Raw genomic sequence first — 18,539 nt, 5'->3', positions numbered from 1 at the left:
CTGTATTACTGGCACTCTGTCTTTTGCATAGTAGTAATCTTAGACTTTCTTTAAGGTGCTTTACTGAGTTACATGCATTGTTTTCCATGGTGCCACATTGTACTCTTCTTTGGTCAGTTTTCCTTTTTTGTTGGAGTACATTTTTGGCATCCTAAGAAAGTGTAAATGGCGGGTATTGATAAATTTGAGTTCCTGTGGTTTGGGGGATGCTACTTTGCTATCCTCACACTCAATTAATGATTTGGCTAGGTGTAGAATTTTATGTTGAAAATAATTCTTCTCGGAATTTTGAAGGTATTACTCCATTTCCTTCTAGCATCCAGAGTTGCTCTTGAAGTACCTTGCCATTCTATTTCTCATTTCATGAACATGGAAGCTGTTCTCTTCCCCTCCCCCAATAGCTTGAATGTCACAAAGATGTGCCCTGATGTGGGTCACCCATTGGATGAGGCACTTGGGGAGGGGGTTTAGTTCTGAGACGTGCTCTTGTGTTGTTAATTCTCTGATGAGTTTCTCTGTTTCTCTCTCTAGAAGGCCAGTTATTTGGGTATCATACCTCCTGGATTGATCCTGTGGGTTTCTTATGAGAGTAGATTTTTTTCATTTTAATCTCTTTCTTCTTTCTGGGAGATTTCTTAACTTTTTTTTTTTTTTTTGAATTTTATTTTATTCTTAACTTTCCATCCAAGCTTTCTTCTTTTTTCCCTTTATTTATTTATTAATTAATTAATTAATTAATTAATTAATTAATTTTTGGCTGTGTTGGGTCTTTGTTGCTGTGCGTGGCTTTCTCTAGTTGGGGCAAGCAGGGGCTACTCTTTGTTGCAGTGCATGGGCTCTAGAGCTCAGGCTCAGTAGTTGTGGCGCACGGGCTCAGTAGTTGTGGCTTGTGGGCTCTAGAGCGCAGGCTCAGTAGTTGTGGTGCATGGGCTTAGTTGCTCCGCGGCATGTGGGATCTTCCCGGCCCAGGGCTTGAACCCGTGTCCCCTGCGTTGGCAGGCAGATTCTTAACCACTGCGCCACCAGGGAAGCCCCAAGCTTTCTTCTTGAGTTTTATTTTCATGACTGTATTTTAAAATTTCTCATAGTGCTTTCTTTTTCATTGTTCTCTTCTCGTAGCAAACTAGAGTTCTTCTTTGTCAGGTGTCATCTCTTCCTGGCATAGTGTCTGTGGTGCTGCAGAGACTGTTTATTTCTGTGTGTTTTGGAATCATTCATGTTAGAGGCTTCTCTGGGTCCTGCGGGGGCAGACCTTGGTGCTGCGCTTGTGTCTGAGAGGGCTGCACTCAGCTGCCTGCAGCCCGTGTGTAGGGAGACTGTTAGCTTACCTTACAGGGTCTGCCTGGCTGGTGGTCGCTTAGTTGGGGGAATCTCCAACTTTTGGAGAAAAGACACAGTGGAGAGGTTTTTCCTCTGGTGCGCTGGTTCTCTAGGGAGTGTCCTGTGATATTTTGTGGCCTGTGCTCTGTGTGAGGGAACAGGGACTGGCATTTCCCCGATGGAGATCTGCCTTTCTTCCCCAACTTGGCACAGAGATCTGACCTTTGAACCAGCTGTTTTCAATCTCACTCCACCCCAGCCGAATCTGGCACTCCTCCTTTTGGGTTTGGGGACCAGGTAGACACTTTCCTCGCTCAGGTTCCTTCTGTCTGCACTGAGGATGTGGCTTCTTCCTGCTAAGAGTAACAGCGGTGCACATATGAGGGGTTACTCTGTGGCCTCATGGCTGCCCTGGGAGGTCATCGGTACCCTTATTCCCCCTCTGAACGCTGTGAGTGAGTGGCAGGCCCAGGGCCACCCGGCTGGTATGTGGGAGGGCTGGGATTTGAAGCCAGGCTGTGAACAGTAGCCTGTGTCCCCTCACTGCTGCCTGGTCCCCTTTTGCTGTTGTCCTCTCTCGTCTTACCTGTTTGGGGTCTTCTTCAGTGGCTCTTGGAAAGGAGGGGATGAGGAGTGAATCTGGTCAGCATTCTTCCCCAGTCGGTTTTGAACCTCATCTAAGTCTCGTAAATGTGTTTCCCCTTTTGGGGTGGAGTGTGGTGGGGAGAAAAAGAGCAGGATTTATTTTGAGGTTAACGGATTCCAACAGCACCCAATAAAACAACTTCAAAGCAGCTCCTAACTTTATATCAGTAATTATTAATAGATTTGCCTAATTTCATCCCAAATTCCAACTTTCAAGTTCTAACATTTTATTTTAAAAACTAGGTCAGAAAAAGAGTGCACGCCAGTATCACGTACAGTTCTTTGGTGATGCCCCAGAAAGAGCTTGGATATTTGAGAAGAGCCTTGTAGCTTTTGAAGGAGAAGGACAGTTTGAAAAATTATGCCAGGAAAGTGCCAAGCAGGCACCCACGAAAGCTGAGAAAATTAAGGTGATAGATGTTCCTTAAGTATAATTTTAGACCAAAACTTTTATTTTTATTCTTAATTATTTATCTTGTTTTGAACTTGTGGTTGGTTGAAATGTTGTAACGGCTTCTTATGTCTGTCACTGTTTACTTTTGCCAAGCGTGCTGTGTCATACAATATGGCAGGTTTCTTTGGAGACACAGGTTATCCTTTTTACTCCTTTGATGACTCCCAGAGATAATTTGTTTTATAATTTTTGTTTTCCTTTATATATATCTATATATAAACATGTATATAATATTATATGTGAGTGTTAGTTAAATGTAATTGGAATTGATTTCTAGTTTAAAGAAACAGTAGAGTTTTACTGGTCTGAACTCTGTCAAAAACCTTCGAGTTAATGGGTTTTTGTAGTTTTTGATTTCTATATTTATCTGAAATTCTAAAAGTATTCTTCTTTAAAGTGGGTTAACTTTTATGTTTATATAATGAAACTTACAATGTCTTATGTTCTCTTTTCAGCTGTTGAAACCTATTTCAGGGAAATTGAGGGCCCAGTGGGCAATGGGCATCGTTCAGGCAGAAGCAGCTGCAAGCATGTCAGTAGAGGAGAGGAAAGCCAAGTTCACCTTCCTTTACGTGGGGGACCAGCTCCATCTCAACCCCCACGTGGCCAAGGAGTCAGGCGTTGCTGTGGAGTCTCTGGGAGAAATGGTAGGGTCCTCAGGAGTCAGGGAAGAAGCTGCTGACAGCCCCAAGTCCACGAGGGAAGAGGGCGTTCCCGTCAAGAGGAGACGGAGAGCCCAGCTGTCCTGCTCTGCTGAGAACCAAGACAGTGACCCGGGGACAGGAAAGACCACTCCTCAAAAGACGGCAGAGGCCGAGCCCAAGCGAGGAGTGGGGTCTCCTCCAGGGAGGAAGAAGGCCGTGGCCTCCACTCCGAGAAGCAGGAAGGGCGATGCGGCGTCCCAGTTTCTGGTCTTCTGTCAAAAGCACAGGGACGAGGTTGGTGTTGTGATGGCTTCTAAGTTGTTGTGTTTTCATTCTGGGGAGTTTCTGCATTTGAGGGACATCCCTTGCAGTGCAGAATCACCTGTTTCTCAGCATTATCAGCACAGTCTGTAGCGAGCCTTCTGTAGATTTTAGATCTAATAAGTAAGTGTTGTTAGGGAACGGCCATTTCAACTCTTGGGAGCAAAGATATTTGCCTTTGTACTCCGGGTTACTAAAATATTCCCACAGGGACGATGGGAGGTGGGCTGCTCTTTGCTACAAGCTCGGCCTTATCCTGAACATCTGGTCCTGGGTTAGCGTCTTCTCCAGGAGGTGGTTACAGAACCTAACGCAGCCAGTGGCGCCATGGTGTTCGAAGGGCAGTACTATGTCAATGACTAAAACATTTGACTAGTGTTCTTAATCATTTTTATAGAATAAACCGTCTCTTCGGACATGGTCCGGGCTTGATTCCATTGTAAAGAACTAAAGGGATTAGGCCGCCATCTTTGGTTCTTCACTATTACTTGAAGTGAATGGGTTGGTGGGACTTTTCTCAGGAATGTAAGGCAGGTGTAATGTTAGAAAATCTGTTATTGTGATTTGCTGTCGCACATTAAATGATCATTTCAGTAGGCGGAGAAAAGGCATTTGGTAAAAGTCATTGCTTTTTTTGCCGTGCCACGCAACTTGTGGGATCTTAGTTCCGCAACCAGGGATTGAACCTGGGCCGTTGGCAGTGAGAGTGCAGAGTCCTAACCACTGGACCACCAGGGAATTCCCCAGAAGTCATTGTTTGTTTGTTTGTTTTAATTTATTTATTTTTGGCTGCATTGGGTCTTTGTTGCTGCGCGCAGGCTTTCTCTAGTTGCGGCGAGCGGGGGCTACCCTTCGTTGCGGTGCACGTGCTTCTCATTGTGGTGGCTTCTGTTGCGGAGCACAGGCTCTAGAGCGCGGGCTCAGTAGTTGTGGCGCACAGGCTTAAGTTGCTCCGTGGCATGTGGGATCTTCCCGGACCAGGGCTCGAACCCGTGTCCCCTGCATTGGCAGGCGGATTCTTAACCAGTGCGCCACCAGGGAAGTCCCAAGTCATTGCTTTTTGATACAAAGCAAGCCAGGATTAGAAGGGAACTTCCTTTAATCTGCTGAAGGGTGATTATCAGAAACTTTAAGCATCACACGTATTGAAGGAACTGTAGAAGCATTCTCTCTCTAATCATGAACAAGGCAGGATGCCCTTCTGTCACCACTGACATTAAATGTTGTAGTGAAAGTACTGGCAGTACAGTAAGAGGAGAAAAAAATAGAGAGGCCTGACTGTAAAGAGGGTGGTCCATGTGGAGACTCAAGGGAGTGTACAGGAAACCTTGAGACTCAGGAAGAGTTCCCAGCACCGGGAGAGATGAGAGCAACACACAGAAGAAGTGGAACGCCAAAAATGTAGTGTCTGTGATAGTAACAAAGTGAGGTACCAAGGGATAAAGATGACAAAATATGTATAACTTTGGAGAAAAATGGCTGATATTTTAGCAGACCTAACCAGAGATAAATAGGAGGCAGCACAGTGTTCAGAACAGTATTCTGAAGTTGAAGTTGTCATCTCTCCTCTGTTAAGCTGTAAATCCAGTATCATCCTGGGAGAACTCCCAACAGGAATTTCTTTGCCTTTTTAAGTAGATGCTAGCGTAGCCACGTTTGAAGAGAAGCTCAGCCGGAGGACTTGCCCTACACAGAGGAAGTTCTGTTACTGAAAACTGCACAGAGCAGAACCCAGAAGCAGACTCGCAAGCGTGTGGAGGCAGATGGGAGAGGACTGCTGGCCAGCTGAGTGGGCTGGCCGCTCAGGACGGGCACTGGGACCCCACTGGTGAGGTCAGAACTCGGCCGCCACGGGAGAAGAGCTTTGTCTCTTTGTGGGGGAGGGTTTCTTAAGGCAGACTGATGATAAAGGAGCTGCGTTAAAATGAGATGAAAGCTACGTGTGCAGAGCTCAAGCGACCCTGAAGGACAGAGTGGAAAGGCTTTGAGAAGGGCAGTTTACAGAAGAGCCTGGATGGCCAGTGAGTTCGCAAAGAGAGGCTGCTGAGCCCGGGAACAGCCGGGAACCACGTGTCACGGTCACAGTGAGGCGAGTGGACACAAGCCCAGCGCCTCTGTGGTCAAGGAGATGAAGCCGCGGTGGGAATCCCCATGCAGGGCTGGCAGAGGGTCATTCCTTACACCTAGTTTCAAGAGAAATTTGGCAATATCTAGTGCAATTGAAGATGCACATTCTCTGTCTTGTGATTTCACCGCAAGGTATTTACCCTTGAGGAGTTTTGCCCTCGTGCCCAAGGAGGCAGCACAATGTTCAGAACCGTAAGATGCTGTGGAAGGAATGACAGATGGTGGCATGTCCTGCCACGTAACTCTAGACTTACTGCACGTCCAGGAGGAGAGTAAGTTGCTGAAGGATGTGCAGATCCCGTCACCGAAAGTGTGAAAAGTGCAACATGCCCACTGTTTTGTTTTGCCTACCTGCCTACCTGCCTACCTGCATCCATGCAGAGTCCGGGTGTAACTCCAGGTCCGTGTCTCTGTCCAGGTGCTGACACCTGGTGGGGAACTGTGGGTGTGGACCAGCCGGAGCACAGAGCAGTGTGCACTTACCGCGCCGGGCCTGCTGTGGGTGAGGTGCGAGCTGTAAGCTCAGGCTGTGCGACGCCTGTGTTTGAAGCTGGACCCACATCACACCTTGGGAGGAGCCCCTGCTCTCAGACGCCGGGAGCAGGGCATGGCTGTGACAGCTCAGCACTGCCAGCCAGCCGCACTCCGGCCTCTTCCTAGTCCATACATATCTCCGTGGAAGCTCCACTCGTTTGAAAGTGTGAAAGGGAATTCAGACCACTTTCCAAAGACCACCCTTTTTACTTTTGCGGAACCAACTTGCTCTCCATCCACCCTTGCAGCACTGCGACACGTACCAAGAACAGACAGCAGTTTATCGCTGCGGAGATTGCTGATGAGCTGTAGGCCAGAGGCGGCAGCGTGGGGCTGTGCTGTGCACCCCGACCCCCTGCAGCTCACAGCACAGCCTCTGTGCCTCCGAGCACCCCTCCAGAGCCCGTTCTGCCCAGCTCTGCCGTGGGCGTCATGCTCGGTGCAGACGCCAAACTCAAGGTGCACAGTTACGGCGCCGGTCTGCTGCCTGTCCCTGGTCTTTGTGGGGGGTCAGCCCCACGAGCCCTTCCCCTCCTGTCTGGGTTTGGGTGCTGGTGGGCTTTGATAATTCCACGTTGTCAGAAAAGTGATGGCTACTAGGATATTCTTTACCTGTTATTAACAAGTGTGTTTGTGCTGGTTCTGTAATGAGTAATTCTAGACTTGAATTGAGGAAGCTGCTCCCTGATTCCATCCTGTAGAATAGTCTGGGTCTTTCTAGGGGTTTCTTTCTTTTTGGAGAGTGGTGGTGCACCCAAGGATGGTTTTTGTTTGGTTGTTAATTGCTTAATCAGTGGCCAGCCCTTGAGGGACAGAGTGGATGGAGCCTCCTTTTCTGGGGTCACTAGATAGAAGACTGTGACTGTCAAGGACATTTGGTTGTCACTTGCTGACTTTTTTTTGCTGCACATTTCCAGCTTGCTTCTTGCAGATGAAGAAAAGCATCATGCTTCTTGAAACGGGTTGGGCTCTTTGTTGACATGTTTTGATCGTCCGTCTTCGTCCAGCAGGCTCAGCGTGGGCGTGCAGCTCCCTCTGCTCCTGAACCCCGCTCCAGGGGCTGGAGGTGGGGGAGAGGCGTGCGCTGGGAGACGGGTCCGTGGCCCGTGAGGAGCTGGCGGGGCTGGTGGACAGCTGCCAGCAGCTGTGCCGTGCCCGTGTGTGGTTTGCACGCGAGGTGAGAGCGGCTGGGTGAAGCCTCCCGTGAGGGGAGAGAGTTTACTAAGGCACCGGGGTTGGTAGCGGTTTTATCAGCAGATGCTTTTCGCCTCAGTTTCCCGATTTCTGAAGCCTCTTCCCACTTTCTCTGACCCTGATTTTTACAGCTTCATTAGAGTTGCACACTGTTTTAGGTCTCAGCTCTGCATGAACGTTTGTATTAGGTGTCTATTGCCGCGTAACAAAGTCACCGCAAAGCTTAGTTGCCTTAAGACAGCACGCATTGCTTGTCTTGGTGTCTCTGGGTCGGGAGTTCGGGAGCAGCTCAGCTGGGTGGTGCTGCCTCAGGGTCTCTCGTGAGGTCGCAGTTAGGGTGTCAGCTTGGGGCTGCAGCCTCATCTGAAGGCCGGAGTGGGCCAGAGGACTTCCTGCAAGGTGCCGCACATCCACTCGGAGGCCAGTTGTGCCCCAGCAGGTGGTCAACAGGGGGCAGGGTGGAGGCCTTCTACGCCCTAGACTTGGAAGTCCTGTGTGGCCATGACTGCACCGTCCAGTGCCTCTGCCGGACAGCAGGCGGGAGGCCGGAGGACTAGGAGGCAAGGCTCACGGGGCGCTCTCGGAAGCCGTGTGAGGAGGCCGGGGGTAGGGAGAGCAACCTCTGAGGAGCCCGTGGAGTCTCAGGTTGTGCTGGTGACATTTCAGCTGTGTGGGTTTGTGGGTATTTGGTTTTCCATATTTTTTTTTCCAAGGAGTGGAAAGGCTTTTAATGAACATTACAAAGGGACTGGGTGATGGGGACACAAACCCCTAAATCCAGCCTTTGTTGCCCATTTCAGTGGCTGAGGAGGAGGGGGGGCTCCACCTGCTTAGCTGTTTCCCAGACCCAGAGGCAGCTGGAGGGCGGTCCCCGCGAGTCTCCCCTCCCCGCGGAGGAGCTGAGTGCTGCCAGCCGACCTCTGAGGCCAGGGGAGGCCCAGGATCAGGCAGGGGCGCCAGAGGTTGGAAGGGGAGAGGGACTGAACAGGAGGGGCAGCTCTTGGGTCCCCAAAGAGCATTGTCACAGAGGGGCCAGGGCCTGCTGGCTCCAGGGACCGGGACCCTCGCAAAGGAACAGCCCCCTCCCCCTGTTCAGCAGTGGGTCAGGAGAAGGTCTGAGGGACAAGAGAGGACAGGGGCCTGGGTGGGCAGAGGAGGCTGAGAGGAAGCCAAGGAAGAGCAGCGGGCGCGGGCACGGTGGGACGGGGCCTCCGGCTGCTGCCCTGCGGCTCCTGCTGGCGATGAGGTGGCGGTGGGGCTGGTGGTGCCGCCTGTCAGGGTCCAGGACTCGTCGGAGCGGGTGCGCCCGTCGCAGTCGGTGTTCAGGTTCCGGGCGAGCTTGTGAGCAGCCTTCGGTCCCCGAGTCTGTCGGCCTGTGGTTGAGCTCTTCCTGAGGCGTCTTCCGGGAGCTGCTCTTGCTCTCGGCCGGGCTGTGCTCGGACACCTGCCTGCAGAAGTGTTCCATCAGCACGGCCGCCGCCTTCCCAGCCGCGCGCAGGGCGTCATCCACCGCCTCGCTACACAGCAGGGCCTGCTTCCTCCGACCCGCTCCTCCCTGCGGGGCGGCGGGCGCCGGGCCTGGGCTGGGGGCTGCCAGGCGGCTCCTCCCCGCGCCAGCCGTACTGACGGCTGCCTGTCCATTGCTGTCGTGTGTCAGAAACACAGTGGTGGCCGCGGTGGAGCGCTCCACGTGTCGGAGACCTTGCCAGTACGCTGTCGCGAGGACCGTTCGGTTTCTCGTGACAGCGCAGCGAGCCCTGTCTCCTGGCTGAGCGCGAGGAGGTGAAGCCACCCCTCCGCAGTGAAGTGACACAGGTGGGAAGCAGACCGGGACCCGGCCCCGACTGTGCCCGCGTGCAGAGCCCGTAGCGGTTGTCCTCATGAGACCTGTGCGTTGGGCTGAGCGGTCGTGGCCCTCGTGGGCCCAGCAGAGGTGAGGGTGAAAACGCCCAGGCGCTCCCAGGAGGCGGGCACCACGGGCTGGCGGCGGCTGTGGCCGGCGCATCCCCTGTCCTGGCGGAGCGCTGCTTGCATGGGTGCGAGCGGGCAGCGCCGGGCTGAGAGCTGACAGGACGCCTGCAGCCGGCCTGCGGAGGGGGAGGTCTCCGGGAGCGTGGGCCCGTGCAGTCAGGGGGTCCAGCCTGCTGTGCGCCCAGCCTGCGGGGGGGCCGTCCGGCGTGTGGCTCAGGCGCACGGGTGCCGCTGGCGGGAGTGGGCGCACCTCTGCCTGGCTGACGCGCAGTGGCAGGAGCCCCACCCGTGGCGGCCCGGGCCGGGGGCCCTCTGGGTGCAGGAAGGAGGCCCTCTGGGATGGAGCGTCAGCAGTGAGCGGACAGGATGGAGAGCCAGGAAGGGTGGGCGGGCACACGACGTGCCGGAGGGGAGCTGGCCAGCCTGGCACGGGCTTAGGTGCGAGGGGAAGGGTGACCTCCGGGGCTTCGGGAGTCCTGTTTGGGGAAGCAGCTGCGAGCACTTACGTTACCCTTCATTCTGATCGGGGATGCTGTGGCCTGGGCTGGGCGACAGCCCCGCAGACGCGTGTGCTGTGCTCCAGGAGTCTTGGATCTGCAGCTCTGCACGGAAGCCTTTGCCGAGAGGGTCTCAGATCCTTGACGCTTGAAGTGTTGGGGGCCGCGGGTGGAGTGGCAGGCAGGCTGGGCGGGAGGGGAGGGTGCCCCAAGTTGAGAGGAGGGAGCAGGCGTGTGTGGGGCTGGAGACACCCAGGCAGGCGCAGATGGGAACAGGGACGCCGAGGAGCCCCCGGGGGAGCGCGGGAGCCGGAGCCGGGCTTCGACGTGCAGAGTTGGTGGGGTGCTGGTGTCCGGCAGGGCCAAGGTGGACGTGGTGAGGCGCGGGGACCCTGGAGGCCATACGAAGCCATCTGTGGGGCGGAGTTGTGGATTGGGGCTTGCGTTTGGGGGCAGAGGTTGCCGTGTTGGCTGGGCAAGTAGTAGGTCCAGGTGGTGACAGGAACCCACTGATGAAGTGTCACGGTAAGTCCATCACAGAGGGCGGTGGAGACACACCTTCCCTTACCCAAGTTACTTCTCAAAGCTGTGGCGGACGAGCCACATTGAACCTGGGGTCTGGCCCGCAAGCCAGCAGCCAGTGCTCTGACTCAGTCGGCAGGGCTTTCTTGGAGGGGCCTGGGCGCAGAGGTCTGTGTCGCGCTTCCTCAGCTCTGCCGTCGTAGCTTGAAAACGGCCACGGAGGACTTGGGAGTTCGTGCCGGCAGCCGAGTTCAGAGAAAATTGTACTGTGGACACTGATGTCGAATTTCCTCTAATTATTATGTGCTATGAAATGTTTTTCCTCTGATTTTTTTTTTTTTTTTTGGCCACGCCGTGTGGCTTGCGGGATCTTAGTTCCCTGACCAGGGATTGAACCCGCGCCCTCAGCAGTGAAAGCGCTGAGTCCTAACCACTGGACCATCAGGGGATTCCCCGAGTTTTTTCAACATTTAAAAATGTAAACTCAACTCTTAGTTCATAGGCCGTGCGAAAACAGGAAGGTGGGTCAGATCTGCTCTGTGGCTGTGGTTTATGGACCTCGCACCCTGCTATTGGTGGTCCTCAAAGTCGGGGCACATTAGAAACGCATGGGAAATCTTTAAAATAGCAGAACTGGGCCCGCTGGGTTGGAGCCGCCTTGGCAGGGACCGGAGCACCATAGTTTTACGCCCTTCCCCGCCCTCCCCCCGGATTATCACAGTGCACAGCCCGGACCCACTCCTCACAGCCCAGTGACGGGGCTCTTCTGGAGACCTTGTGAAGATGTGCGTCCCCGGGGTGGGGCCTGAGGATCTGCATTTCCCGTGTGCTGCAGGGCCGGGGAGCTCTGTGTCCCGGCTGTGAGGAGTGGCTGTCTTGGGGCGCAGCGGGGCGGGGCTCCTCGGCCACGTCTACGCCCTCCCGAGCGCAGACCCGAAAGGAGGAGGGTTGGTGCTACGGCCGGCGAGAAAGCCAGCCAAGGGCTCGCCCCTGTACCCAGAGGTTGTGTTTCCTCCTGCTGGCTTCTCAAGGGTGCCTAGGAAATTGCAAGTTACCAACAGTTTAGTGATTTTGGAAAAGTGTACTTTTTCTCTTACCACTTATCGTTTCCTGCATTTACACAAATACAGCTGGAATCGTTTCCACCAGCGCTGTTTTCAATGAGTTACAACATCAGTTAAACACTATTTTTTCTTTGAAGCCTTTATGGGACGTAGTTCCATGACGTGGGAGTGAGAGCGCCACGTGCTGAGTCGCCAGGGGCCGCGTGCCGCGTTGTGTGAGTTCGGGCGTCCAGCCTTCCTATCGCACCTTTCCTGTGTCCGCAGGTTGTCGCTGAGCACCCGGACGCCTCCGCTGAGGAGATTGAAGAGCTGCTTGGATCCCAGTGGAATATGCTCAACGAGAAACAGAAAGCACGCTATCACACCAAGTTTGCCCTCGTGGCCCCGTCTCCGTCCGAAGAAGACTCTGGTAACCATAGCTCTGTGCTCGTGTCCTCTGCGTAGCCGTGGTGTGTGTCGTGTGGCAGCCTGTGCTCCGGCTCTGACCCAAGTGCAGCGGTCACAGTAAAGCAACCTCTGCTGCCTGGTCTCCTTGCTCGTTGTCGCCAGAGCTGTTCCGTGGGATCCTCTGTGGCCCTGCAGGCCCCTCGCTCTCTTGCCCCTGCAGCCAGTGGGGGGGGAGGTGCGGTGAGGGAGCAGAAGGGAGGCACGGAGTCCAGGCGGCCTCCAGGGCCGGAGGCTCGCGTGACGGGCTGGGGTCAGACCTCAGGCCTTGGTGCTGCCGTGAGGCTGCCGTCCTGGCTGGGGCTGCGCCTGCACCTCGTGGGGGGCTTCCCACCGCGGGCAGGGGCTCTGGCCCTGGGGCCGGCCGTTCATGGCCTGTTGGCCTGAGAGCTCGCAGGGTGAGGAGGGTGACCGTGGACTGATGTTGAATGTGGGTAGCCTCTGGTTCTCCTTAGGCCTTCAGGGCGAAAAAACAAAAAGTGCTGCTTTGCCCTGGGCTGTGGTAAGAGAAGGGAGGCTTAATGCTGTGAGCTCTGGGGAAGACAGGTCACCACGGTTGGGTGTGTCCTCTGTGCCTGTGGGAAACTGACACCTGTAATGGGAAGATAAGTGTGACGTGTTTGGGTATCAGTTTGAAATACAGAAGAATTCTGCATCTCTCAAGGCTCGTCATTGAAGAGTTACGGAGAGGCCTCCAGACTCGCCTGACAGGGTGCTTCGTGGGCACGAGCTTCGTGGGCATGAGCTCGGTCAGCACCGAGGTGGCCTACATCCGTGTTGCCTTCCTGTTCTGTTCACACGTGTTCCCATCTTGATTTTAGGGCTTTCTAGAACTCCACAGCAACCATCTAATGATATCAATAGTGAATTTCATTCAAGTTGTTCAGGGTTTGTTGCGAATACTACAATTTAGAATAGGGAGGATGTTTAGGATTTGTGTATTTTCTTTAAAAGGCAAAAGTTTATCAGACTCTTCATCAGTACGCTAAATCTAGAAAAGTGTCCCTTTTCAGTGGCTGCTGATTTAAGAATAGTCAGGTTTTATTGAAGCCAGATTCAGCTTACCCTTGAAGAGTGAGTGTGACTTTGATTGTGTGTCCTGCTTTGTCACTGTCCCGAGTACTTGGCAGACGGGAGCACGGGTGGTCCCTGCCCCCAGTGTGTGTCAGGTGTGTGTTTGCTCTGCAGGCCTCGAGCCCTCCCTCTCAGGGACCCCAAGATGACGGGCCAGGCCATGGTGTCAGCTGTCCCATCCTTTCAGTGTTAGGAATTCAGACAGATGCCCATCTTGCTCATCTCTGTAACAAACGACCACTGCCTCCTCCTGGCACAGGGGAGGTCCTTACGTAGAGGGCGAAGGGCTGCACCCTCCCCTCCCCTGGGAGCTGTACCTAGTGCACACGTGCCGAGGAGGGGCTGGCAGGTCCGTGGACCCACAGCCGCCGCTCCACAGGCCTCTCCTGGTGTTCCCTTGAGGCCGGCCCAGAGCTTAGTGAAGGGCACTCTCAGGCCGGCTTATGCCAGTCTGGTACTGGCAGCTGGTGAGGCCAGCGCTCCGGTTCTGCTCTTCTCTTGCAATGTTGGGCCTGGACCTGAGGTGGAGCCCCAGGCCCGTGTCAGCCCAGGGCTGCTGCACGCAGGGACCTGAGCCTCCTGGCCGGTGTGCTCCGCCCCCCTCCATAGGGTTTGAGGACAACACTGCCCTCCCAGGAGATGTTTGGTGAACAGTCCAGGAGCAAACTCTGAACCTCTGTAAAGCAGTCCTGCAAATGGAGACACTGGATTTGTATTAAATAAACCTTGGCGTGTTCAAATTAGTTCTCTCTCTAGAATCTGCACTCTTACTTTACGTCTTGTTTTTCTGTCAGTACTGTTCGGACACCTTAAGTCTCAGATTAGGTGGTCTCCCTGCGGACACCTAGCAGGTGGCACAGTTAAGCAAACATGTAGAAGGTGCTTAGTTTGCAAATGCACGTGGATTGTTTCACTTAAGATGCTTCTTTAAGGAAACGTGTTAAAGGACTTTGTAAAAATACTGGGTTATATTTAGATTTAATGCTATAGTACATTAAAATGTAACAGGTACCAATATAATAATCCCTAGATGAGATAAGGATTTTCTACTTGCCATTTGGAAAGTGCAGAGAGATTTGACCTGTGGTACTTAGGCCCTGGAAATGAACAGGGTTTTAGGAGGCCCATCACTGCTGGATCTACACGCTGAAGGCGCTGGGCAGCTGCTCAGTGCTCTAGAGGACAGCTTGTGCAGGGTTTTTCATGTAAGTTTCCCCCATCCCCATTCCAAGGTAACTTAAATGGGAAAAAAAGAAACCACACGAAGAGGACACAGGACCCTATAGAAGATGCTGAAGTTGAGGACGCTCCCAGGAAGAGACTCAGGACCGACAGGCACAGTCTTCGGAAGGTAATTACGTCCTGGCTGGGCCTGGCTGCAGGAACCAGTTCCCCTGGGCCGCAGGCGGGATGCGGGGAGGCGTCCTCTGCAGGCGTCAGCTGGAGGCCGGGGCTGGCTTTCCCCTTGGAGCATCTTTGAGAAGGCCGCTGAGGAGAGCAAGTTTTTATCTGCCAGGGAATTTAACACATCCCAACACTGAATAATTCTTGATGTTTAGATTCAACAAAATTGTATACTTAAAATGACTCTTGAATGTAGGGCATATTATTCAGTGTGTAAATAATGAGTTGACAGGAGAACATCAAAATCCACTATATGTTATTCTTCATAAGAAGTTTAAAAATCCATTAAAGGCATTGAAATAGGTTTTATGAACTCATTCCATTTATTAGTAATTCATATTATTATTTACTTAATGTGAATACTAAGCAGGCTATGTAGGCCTGTTTGATACAACAAAAAAGTATTGATGTAAAGGCCCAGCTTTTGTAAAGGCAACCACAGGACCTCACAGCTCTAGCCGGTGCCAGCCAGTGTCAAGGGGCAGAGCTTGCCTGGTACCTGGAGGAGCATGAAACTGACCAAGGGTCAGACATTCAGAGGACCTGTATTGTTGTGTCTGGCATGCGTGCTCGTGCGTGTAGAGAACGTGGGCTCTGCCAGTGCGCTCTGCGATTTAGATGCGCGGTTAACGTCTTCATGAACTGAGAGGTTAGACTTTGTACCTTACATTTGAGTTTATGTTTATTTAATAGTAGTTCTGGCAGAGTAGCTGTACTCTGATTTATGATTTTGATTATAACTTCAAACTCTTCCCTTTTTTTTTTTTTTTTTTTGGCTGCTTGTGGGATTCCTAGTTCCCCAACCAGGGATCGAACCCGGGCCCTTGGCAGTGAAAGTGTGGAGTCCTAACTACTCGACAGCCAGGGAATTCCCCGAACTATCTTTTACTGATCTAAATTGAGAAGTTGTTCTTTTTATTGTTTTATTTCGAAGAATGGAAAATAAATCTCACATATTGCTCAAGCATAAATATGTGGCCATCATGTCATCTGTCTTATTTCTTTAAAGGTGTATTTGCAGTTCAGGAGAGCAGGCAGGCCCTGCCCCATTTTCCTGGACAGGAGAGCATTCTCCCGGGGCACCTGTCAGGTGTCCAGCAATGAGCCTAGGTAATGAGCTAGGTAACACTGACGTGTGCAGTTACCTGGGAACACATACTCAGTTTCTCCTCTGGCCACCTGCTGTTGAAGTGGTCCTTTACTGACAGTCATTCTGACACTGGTTGCTTTGAAATATTTGTATAAGGGATTTACCTAAAAAAAAAAAAAAAAAAAAAAGTGTGTGACCCTGGACATTTGAAATATCAAAATTCACATTAAGTAGCTAGACAGAAATTTTACTAACTAGTAGCTCAGGAAATAACAGATGATTTTTAAAGAGAGTAGTGTTAGGTTTGGTTTTTATAAACCTAAGTTTATAAGCCATATCGGGTATAATTCCTAATATGCTTTGAGCACTTGGATGGGCCAGGTAGCATTCCCAGTGCTGGGCACCTGTTACTTTGTCCCCGGTCCTGTGACCATCCCTGCTGGAGTCCGGGGCAAACTTGGCCTCCTGGGCGGCAGGGTGGCTGTGAGGCAGTGGTTGCCCCAGTGCTGTCCAGACTACATTATTTGAATTCTGAGCGCTAGACCAATGTGGATGATATTTTTGTGTGTGTGCTATTTTTCTGTTGTGAAATGTGCTTTTGGATGATCTTTGTTTGTGAGCTTTGTCTGGGGCTTATCTCAGGACTGGAAATGGTCCGCCTGGTGGGCTGGAGTGAGCCAGGCGCACCTTGCATGGACTGGGCTCGCCTAGGGTAGAAGTGGTGCTCCCTCCCGCTCACTTGCGCGCTGAACCCAGAGGACGGTTGGTAGCTGACTGAGGAGTCTCATTTGAGGTTCTCAGAGTGACCGGTTAGGCCAGGTTTGGCCCGGCGCCTGCCCCTCCCCTCCCAGCAGTCGTCATAGTGGGGTGGGGCGGGGTGGGCAGGGGAGAGTCGGCCGGTTACGGAGAGGCTGTCAGTTGGGCAGGCCGCAGCCGCTGACCGTCTCTGTGCAGAGCACGCTTCCGCAGGAAGACGTTTCTGCCACACGGCTTTTCAGCAGCCTGTGTTAGTTCACATTGGAGACTTTTCTCCTTTCTTTCCTTTTTCGTTTTCTTTGTTCTCTCCCTTCCTTCTTTCCTCCCTCCGCCCCCCCCCCCCTTTTTATAACAGAGAGAGACGTTCACAGACAAAACATCCCGCACAGGCTCTTGCAAGGCCATCGAGGCAGCCTCCTCGCTCAAGAGCCAGGCAGGTAATGTGGTCAGCGCTCCTTCCAGGTCCCCTGGGCTGGCGGTGGGCGGCCGGCCTGGTCCTGTCCTCGGGGAGCCCCCGCTGGGGGCGGGGGGTGGAGCCAGGGGTGAGCGTGTGAGCAGGAAGCTGGAGCCTAGAGGGCGAGGTGGGGAGGAGGTTCCCATGCAGTTAAAGGTGAGCCGCTTTATGTGCGGTTGACGGTCAGCTGAGTGTCACTGAAGTCACTCTTCTGCTGACTTGTACTTGGCTTTACTGTTTTCAGTTTAAATTAGGTTAGAGAAGTGATTCGAATCAGAAATGTCCAGGTTTCTGACTTGATGGTACCAGTTGTTGCTGTAAATTCCACTATTTTTAGTACCCAGTTCTCCATGTATATTAGCTAAAAAGTAAAAGTAATGACTGGTTATTTCTGTTTTACATGTTGAAGAAACTAGCTTAAAATGTTTGTGAAAAATAACTGTCAATACAATGAAGGGGGAATCAGGTCACTTTTTACCTTTTCATTAATTATCTTTTTGATGTATCTGTCTGGTAGTTCATTAAAGAAAGCTTACCATCTCCAAATTGTAATAAGAAAGGAAAATAAAATACAGAGTAAGTGAAGATTGGAAATGGCTCTGTTTCCCTTATTTGCATAAAGAGCTGTACTGGTTTTTAAAAATTAATTGAACAGACTGTTTTAAAAAAACAGGACGTTTGTGAACAGTTTGAACCGAGTGGACATTTGATGATAGAAAGGGTTGTTACTTTTAAGTGTGATAGTGCTGTTGTGGCCGCATTCAACCTTACGTGCAGAGGTGCTCTGGCTTCCCATGGGTAAAATAACATGTCTGGGATTGCTGCAGAAGAACCGGCAGGGGGACATGGCACCAGGCGTGGGGTGGACTGGTGTGGCCCAGGTGGCGGGTTGGGGCCAGGCAGGGGGACCTGACATCAGGCTTGGGTGGGACTGGTGTGGCCCAGGCAGGGCTTTTTGGGGCTGGGCAGGGGGACGTGGGAGTTCACTGTCTAGCTCGTCAGCCCTGATTTTTCCACAACAAAAAGTTAAGCCCAGAAAATCCATCTTTAGAAACTTCATTTATTAGCGGGGTACTTTTAAAGCAGGAAAGAGATTGAGGGGTTTAAGGTTTCAAACTTTACTTTATAAACCAAAATTATCTTACAGCCACAAAACATCTGTCTGACGCCTGCAAGCCCCTGAAGAAGCGGCACCGGGCCCCCGCAGCGGCGTCTGCGTCGCTCGCCTTTAGCAAAAGCTCTTCTCCTTCTGCATCCTTAACTGAGATGAGGTAAAATCATAATAAATAGTGATCATCACGCACTCACACAAAGGGCCGTTTAGTTACCCACATTGAAGTGTGATAAAGGTCAGACTTAATCAGCGTGACCCGGGTGTTCTCCACAGTCGCAGGGAGGTTAGGTGCTCTGAGCCGTGTCTATTTCAGAGAGAAATACACACGCACACGGTGTATGCGTAAATGTACGTGGCTGTACTTCAGTATTGATGCTTTTAATTGTGCTTGAAATCTGTCTTCAAGATGTTGGTCCTGTGATTTTTCACCCGGTCCTAACCTGACACAGCGTCAGCGGGGCTGCCTGCGGGGCTGGTGTGCTCACGCAGCGGGATGGCGGGGCCCACACGCTGTGCACATGCCTTGTGCATTCCGTGACTTTGGGTCCACAGCTTTGGTCCTTTAAATTCTGGCATGTTTTTAGGTCCCTGAGTGTCGAGGTGAGTCAGGACTGCCGTGGTAATGTGACTCCTCTTTTCTGGACTCGGAAAGTATCCGCTAGTGAAATTGTAGCTGTTTGAGGCTCTCACACATCACTGTATCATGACATCTAGAGCATCGTCAAATCTGAAGTCTTTGCCGTTAATAAAAACAAAATGAAAAACAGCCTCAGAATGTAGGTATGACCCTTTTTTGTCCAGAGGGAGTCTGGGATTCCCAGCTTTAGAGACTACCCAAGGAGCTTATTGTCGAGTCTTAATTTCTTGTTTTTTTGTTCCCTGTGATTCTTTTTCTCATTGTAGACGTGAG

General features: G+C 52.1%; 1 protein-coding gene across 2 annotated transcripts in view; it reads left to right on the top strand.

Moving 5' to 3' along the window:
* NSD2 (nuclear receptor binding SET domain protein 2) overlaps positions 1 to 18,539 on the top strand; it is a 77,360-nt gene that overhangs the window by 31,733 nt on the left and 27,088 nt on the right. The window contains exons 4-9 of one of the 2 annotated variants that reach the window (XR_005020104.1): positions 2,209 to 2,375; positions 2,875 to 3,357; positions 11,558 to 11,702; positions 14,044 to 14,162; positions 16,417 to 16,498; positions 17,663 to 17,786. Coding sequence is in view for 1 of the 2 variants with exons in the window: in XM_036854037.1 (XP_036709932.1) it covers positions 2,209 to 2,375; positions 2,875 to 3,357; positions 11,558 to 11,702; positions 14,044 to 14,162; positions 16,417 to 16,498; positions 17,663 to 17,781 (1,115 nt within the window). In the remaining variant the exon portion in view is untranslated. The remainder of the gene's footprint in view (positions 1 to 2,208; positions 2,376 to 2,874; positions 3,358 to 11,557; positions 11,703 to 14,043; positions 14,163 to 16,416; positions 16,499 to 17,662; positions 17,787 to 18,539) is intronic. The other variant, XM_036854037.1, reaches the window with a different exon arrangement.

This window comes from Balaenoptera musculus, chromosome 5, assembly GCF_009873245.2.
Source record: "Balaenoptera musculus isolate JJ_BM4_2016_0621 chromosome 5, mBalMus1.pri.v3, whole genome shotgun sequence".
In the NCBI taxonomy this organism is placed as follows: domain Eukaryota; kingdom Metazoa; phylum Chordata; class Mammalia; order Artiodactyla; family Balaenopteridae; genus Balaenoptera; species Balaenoptera musculus.
The sequence above is the reverse complement of the archived record's forward strand: the minus strand, read 5'-3'. Positions and strand labels throughout refer to the sequence as shown.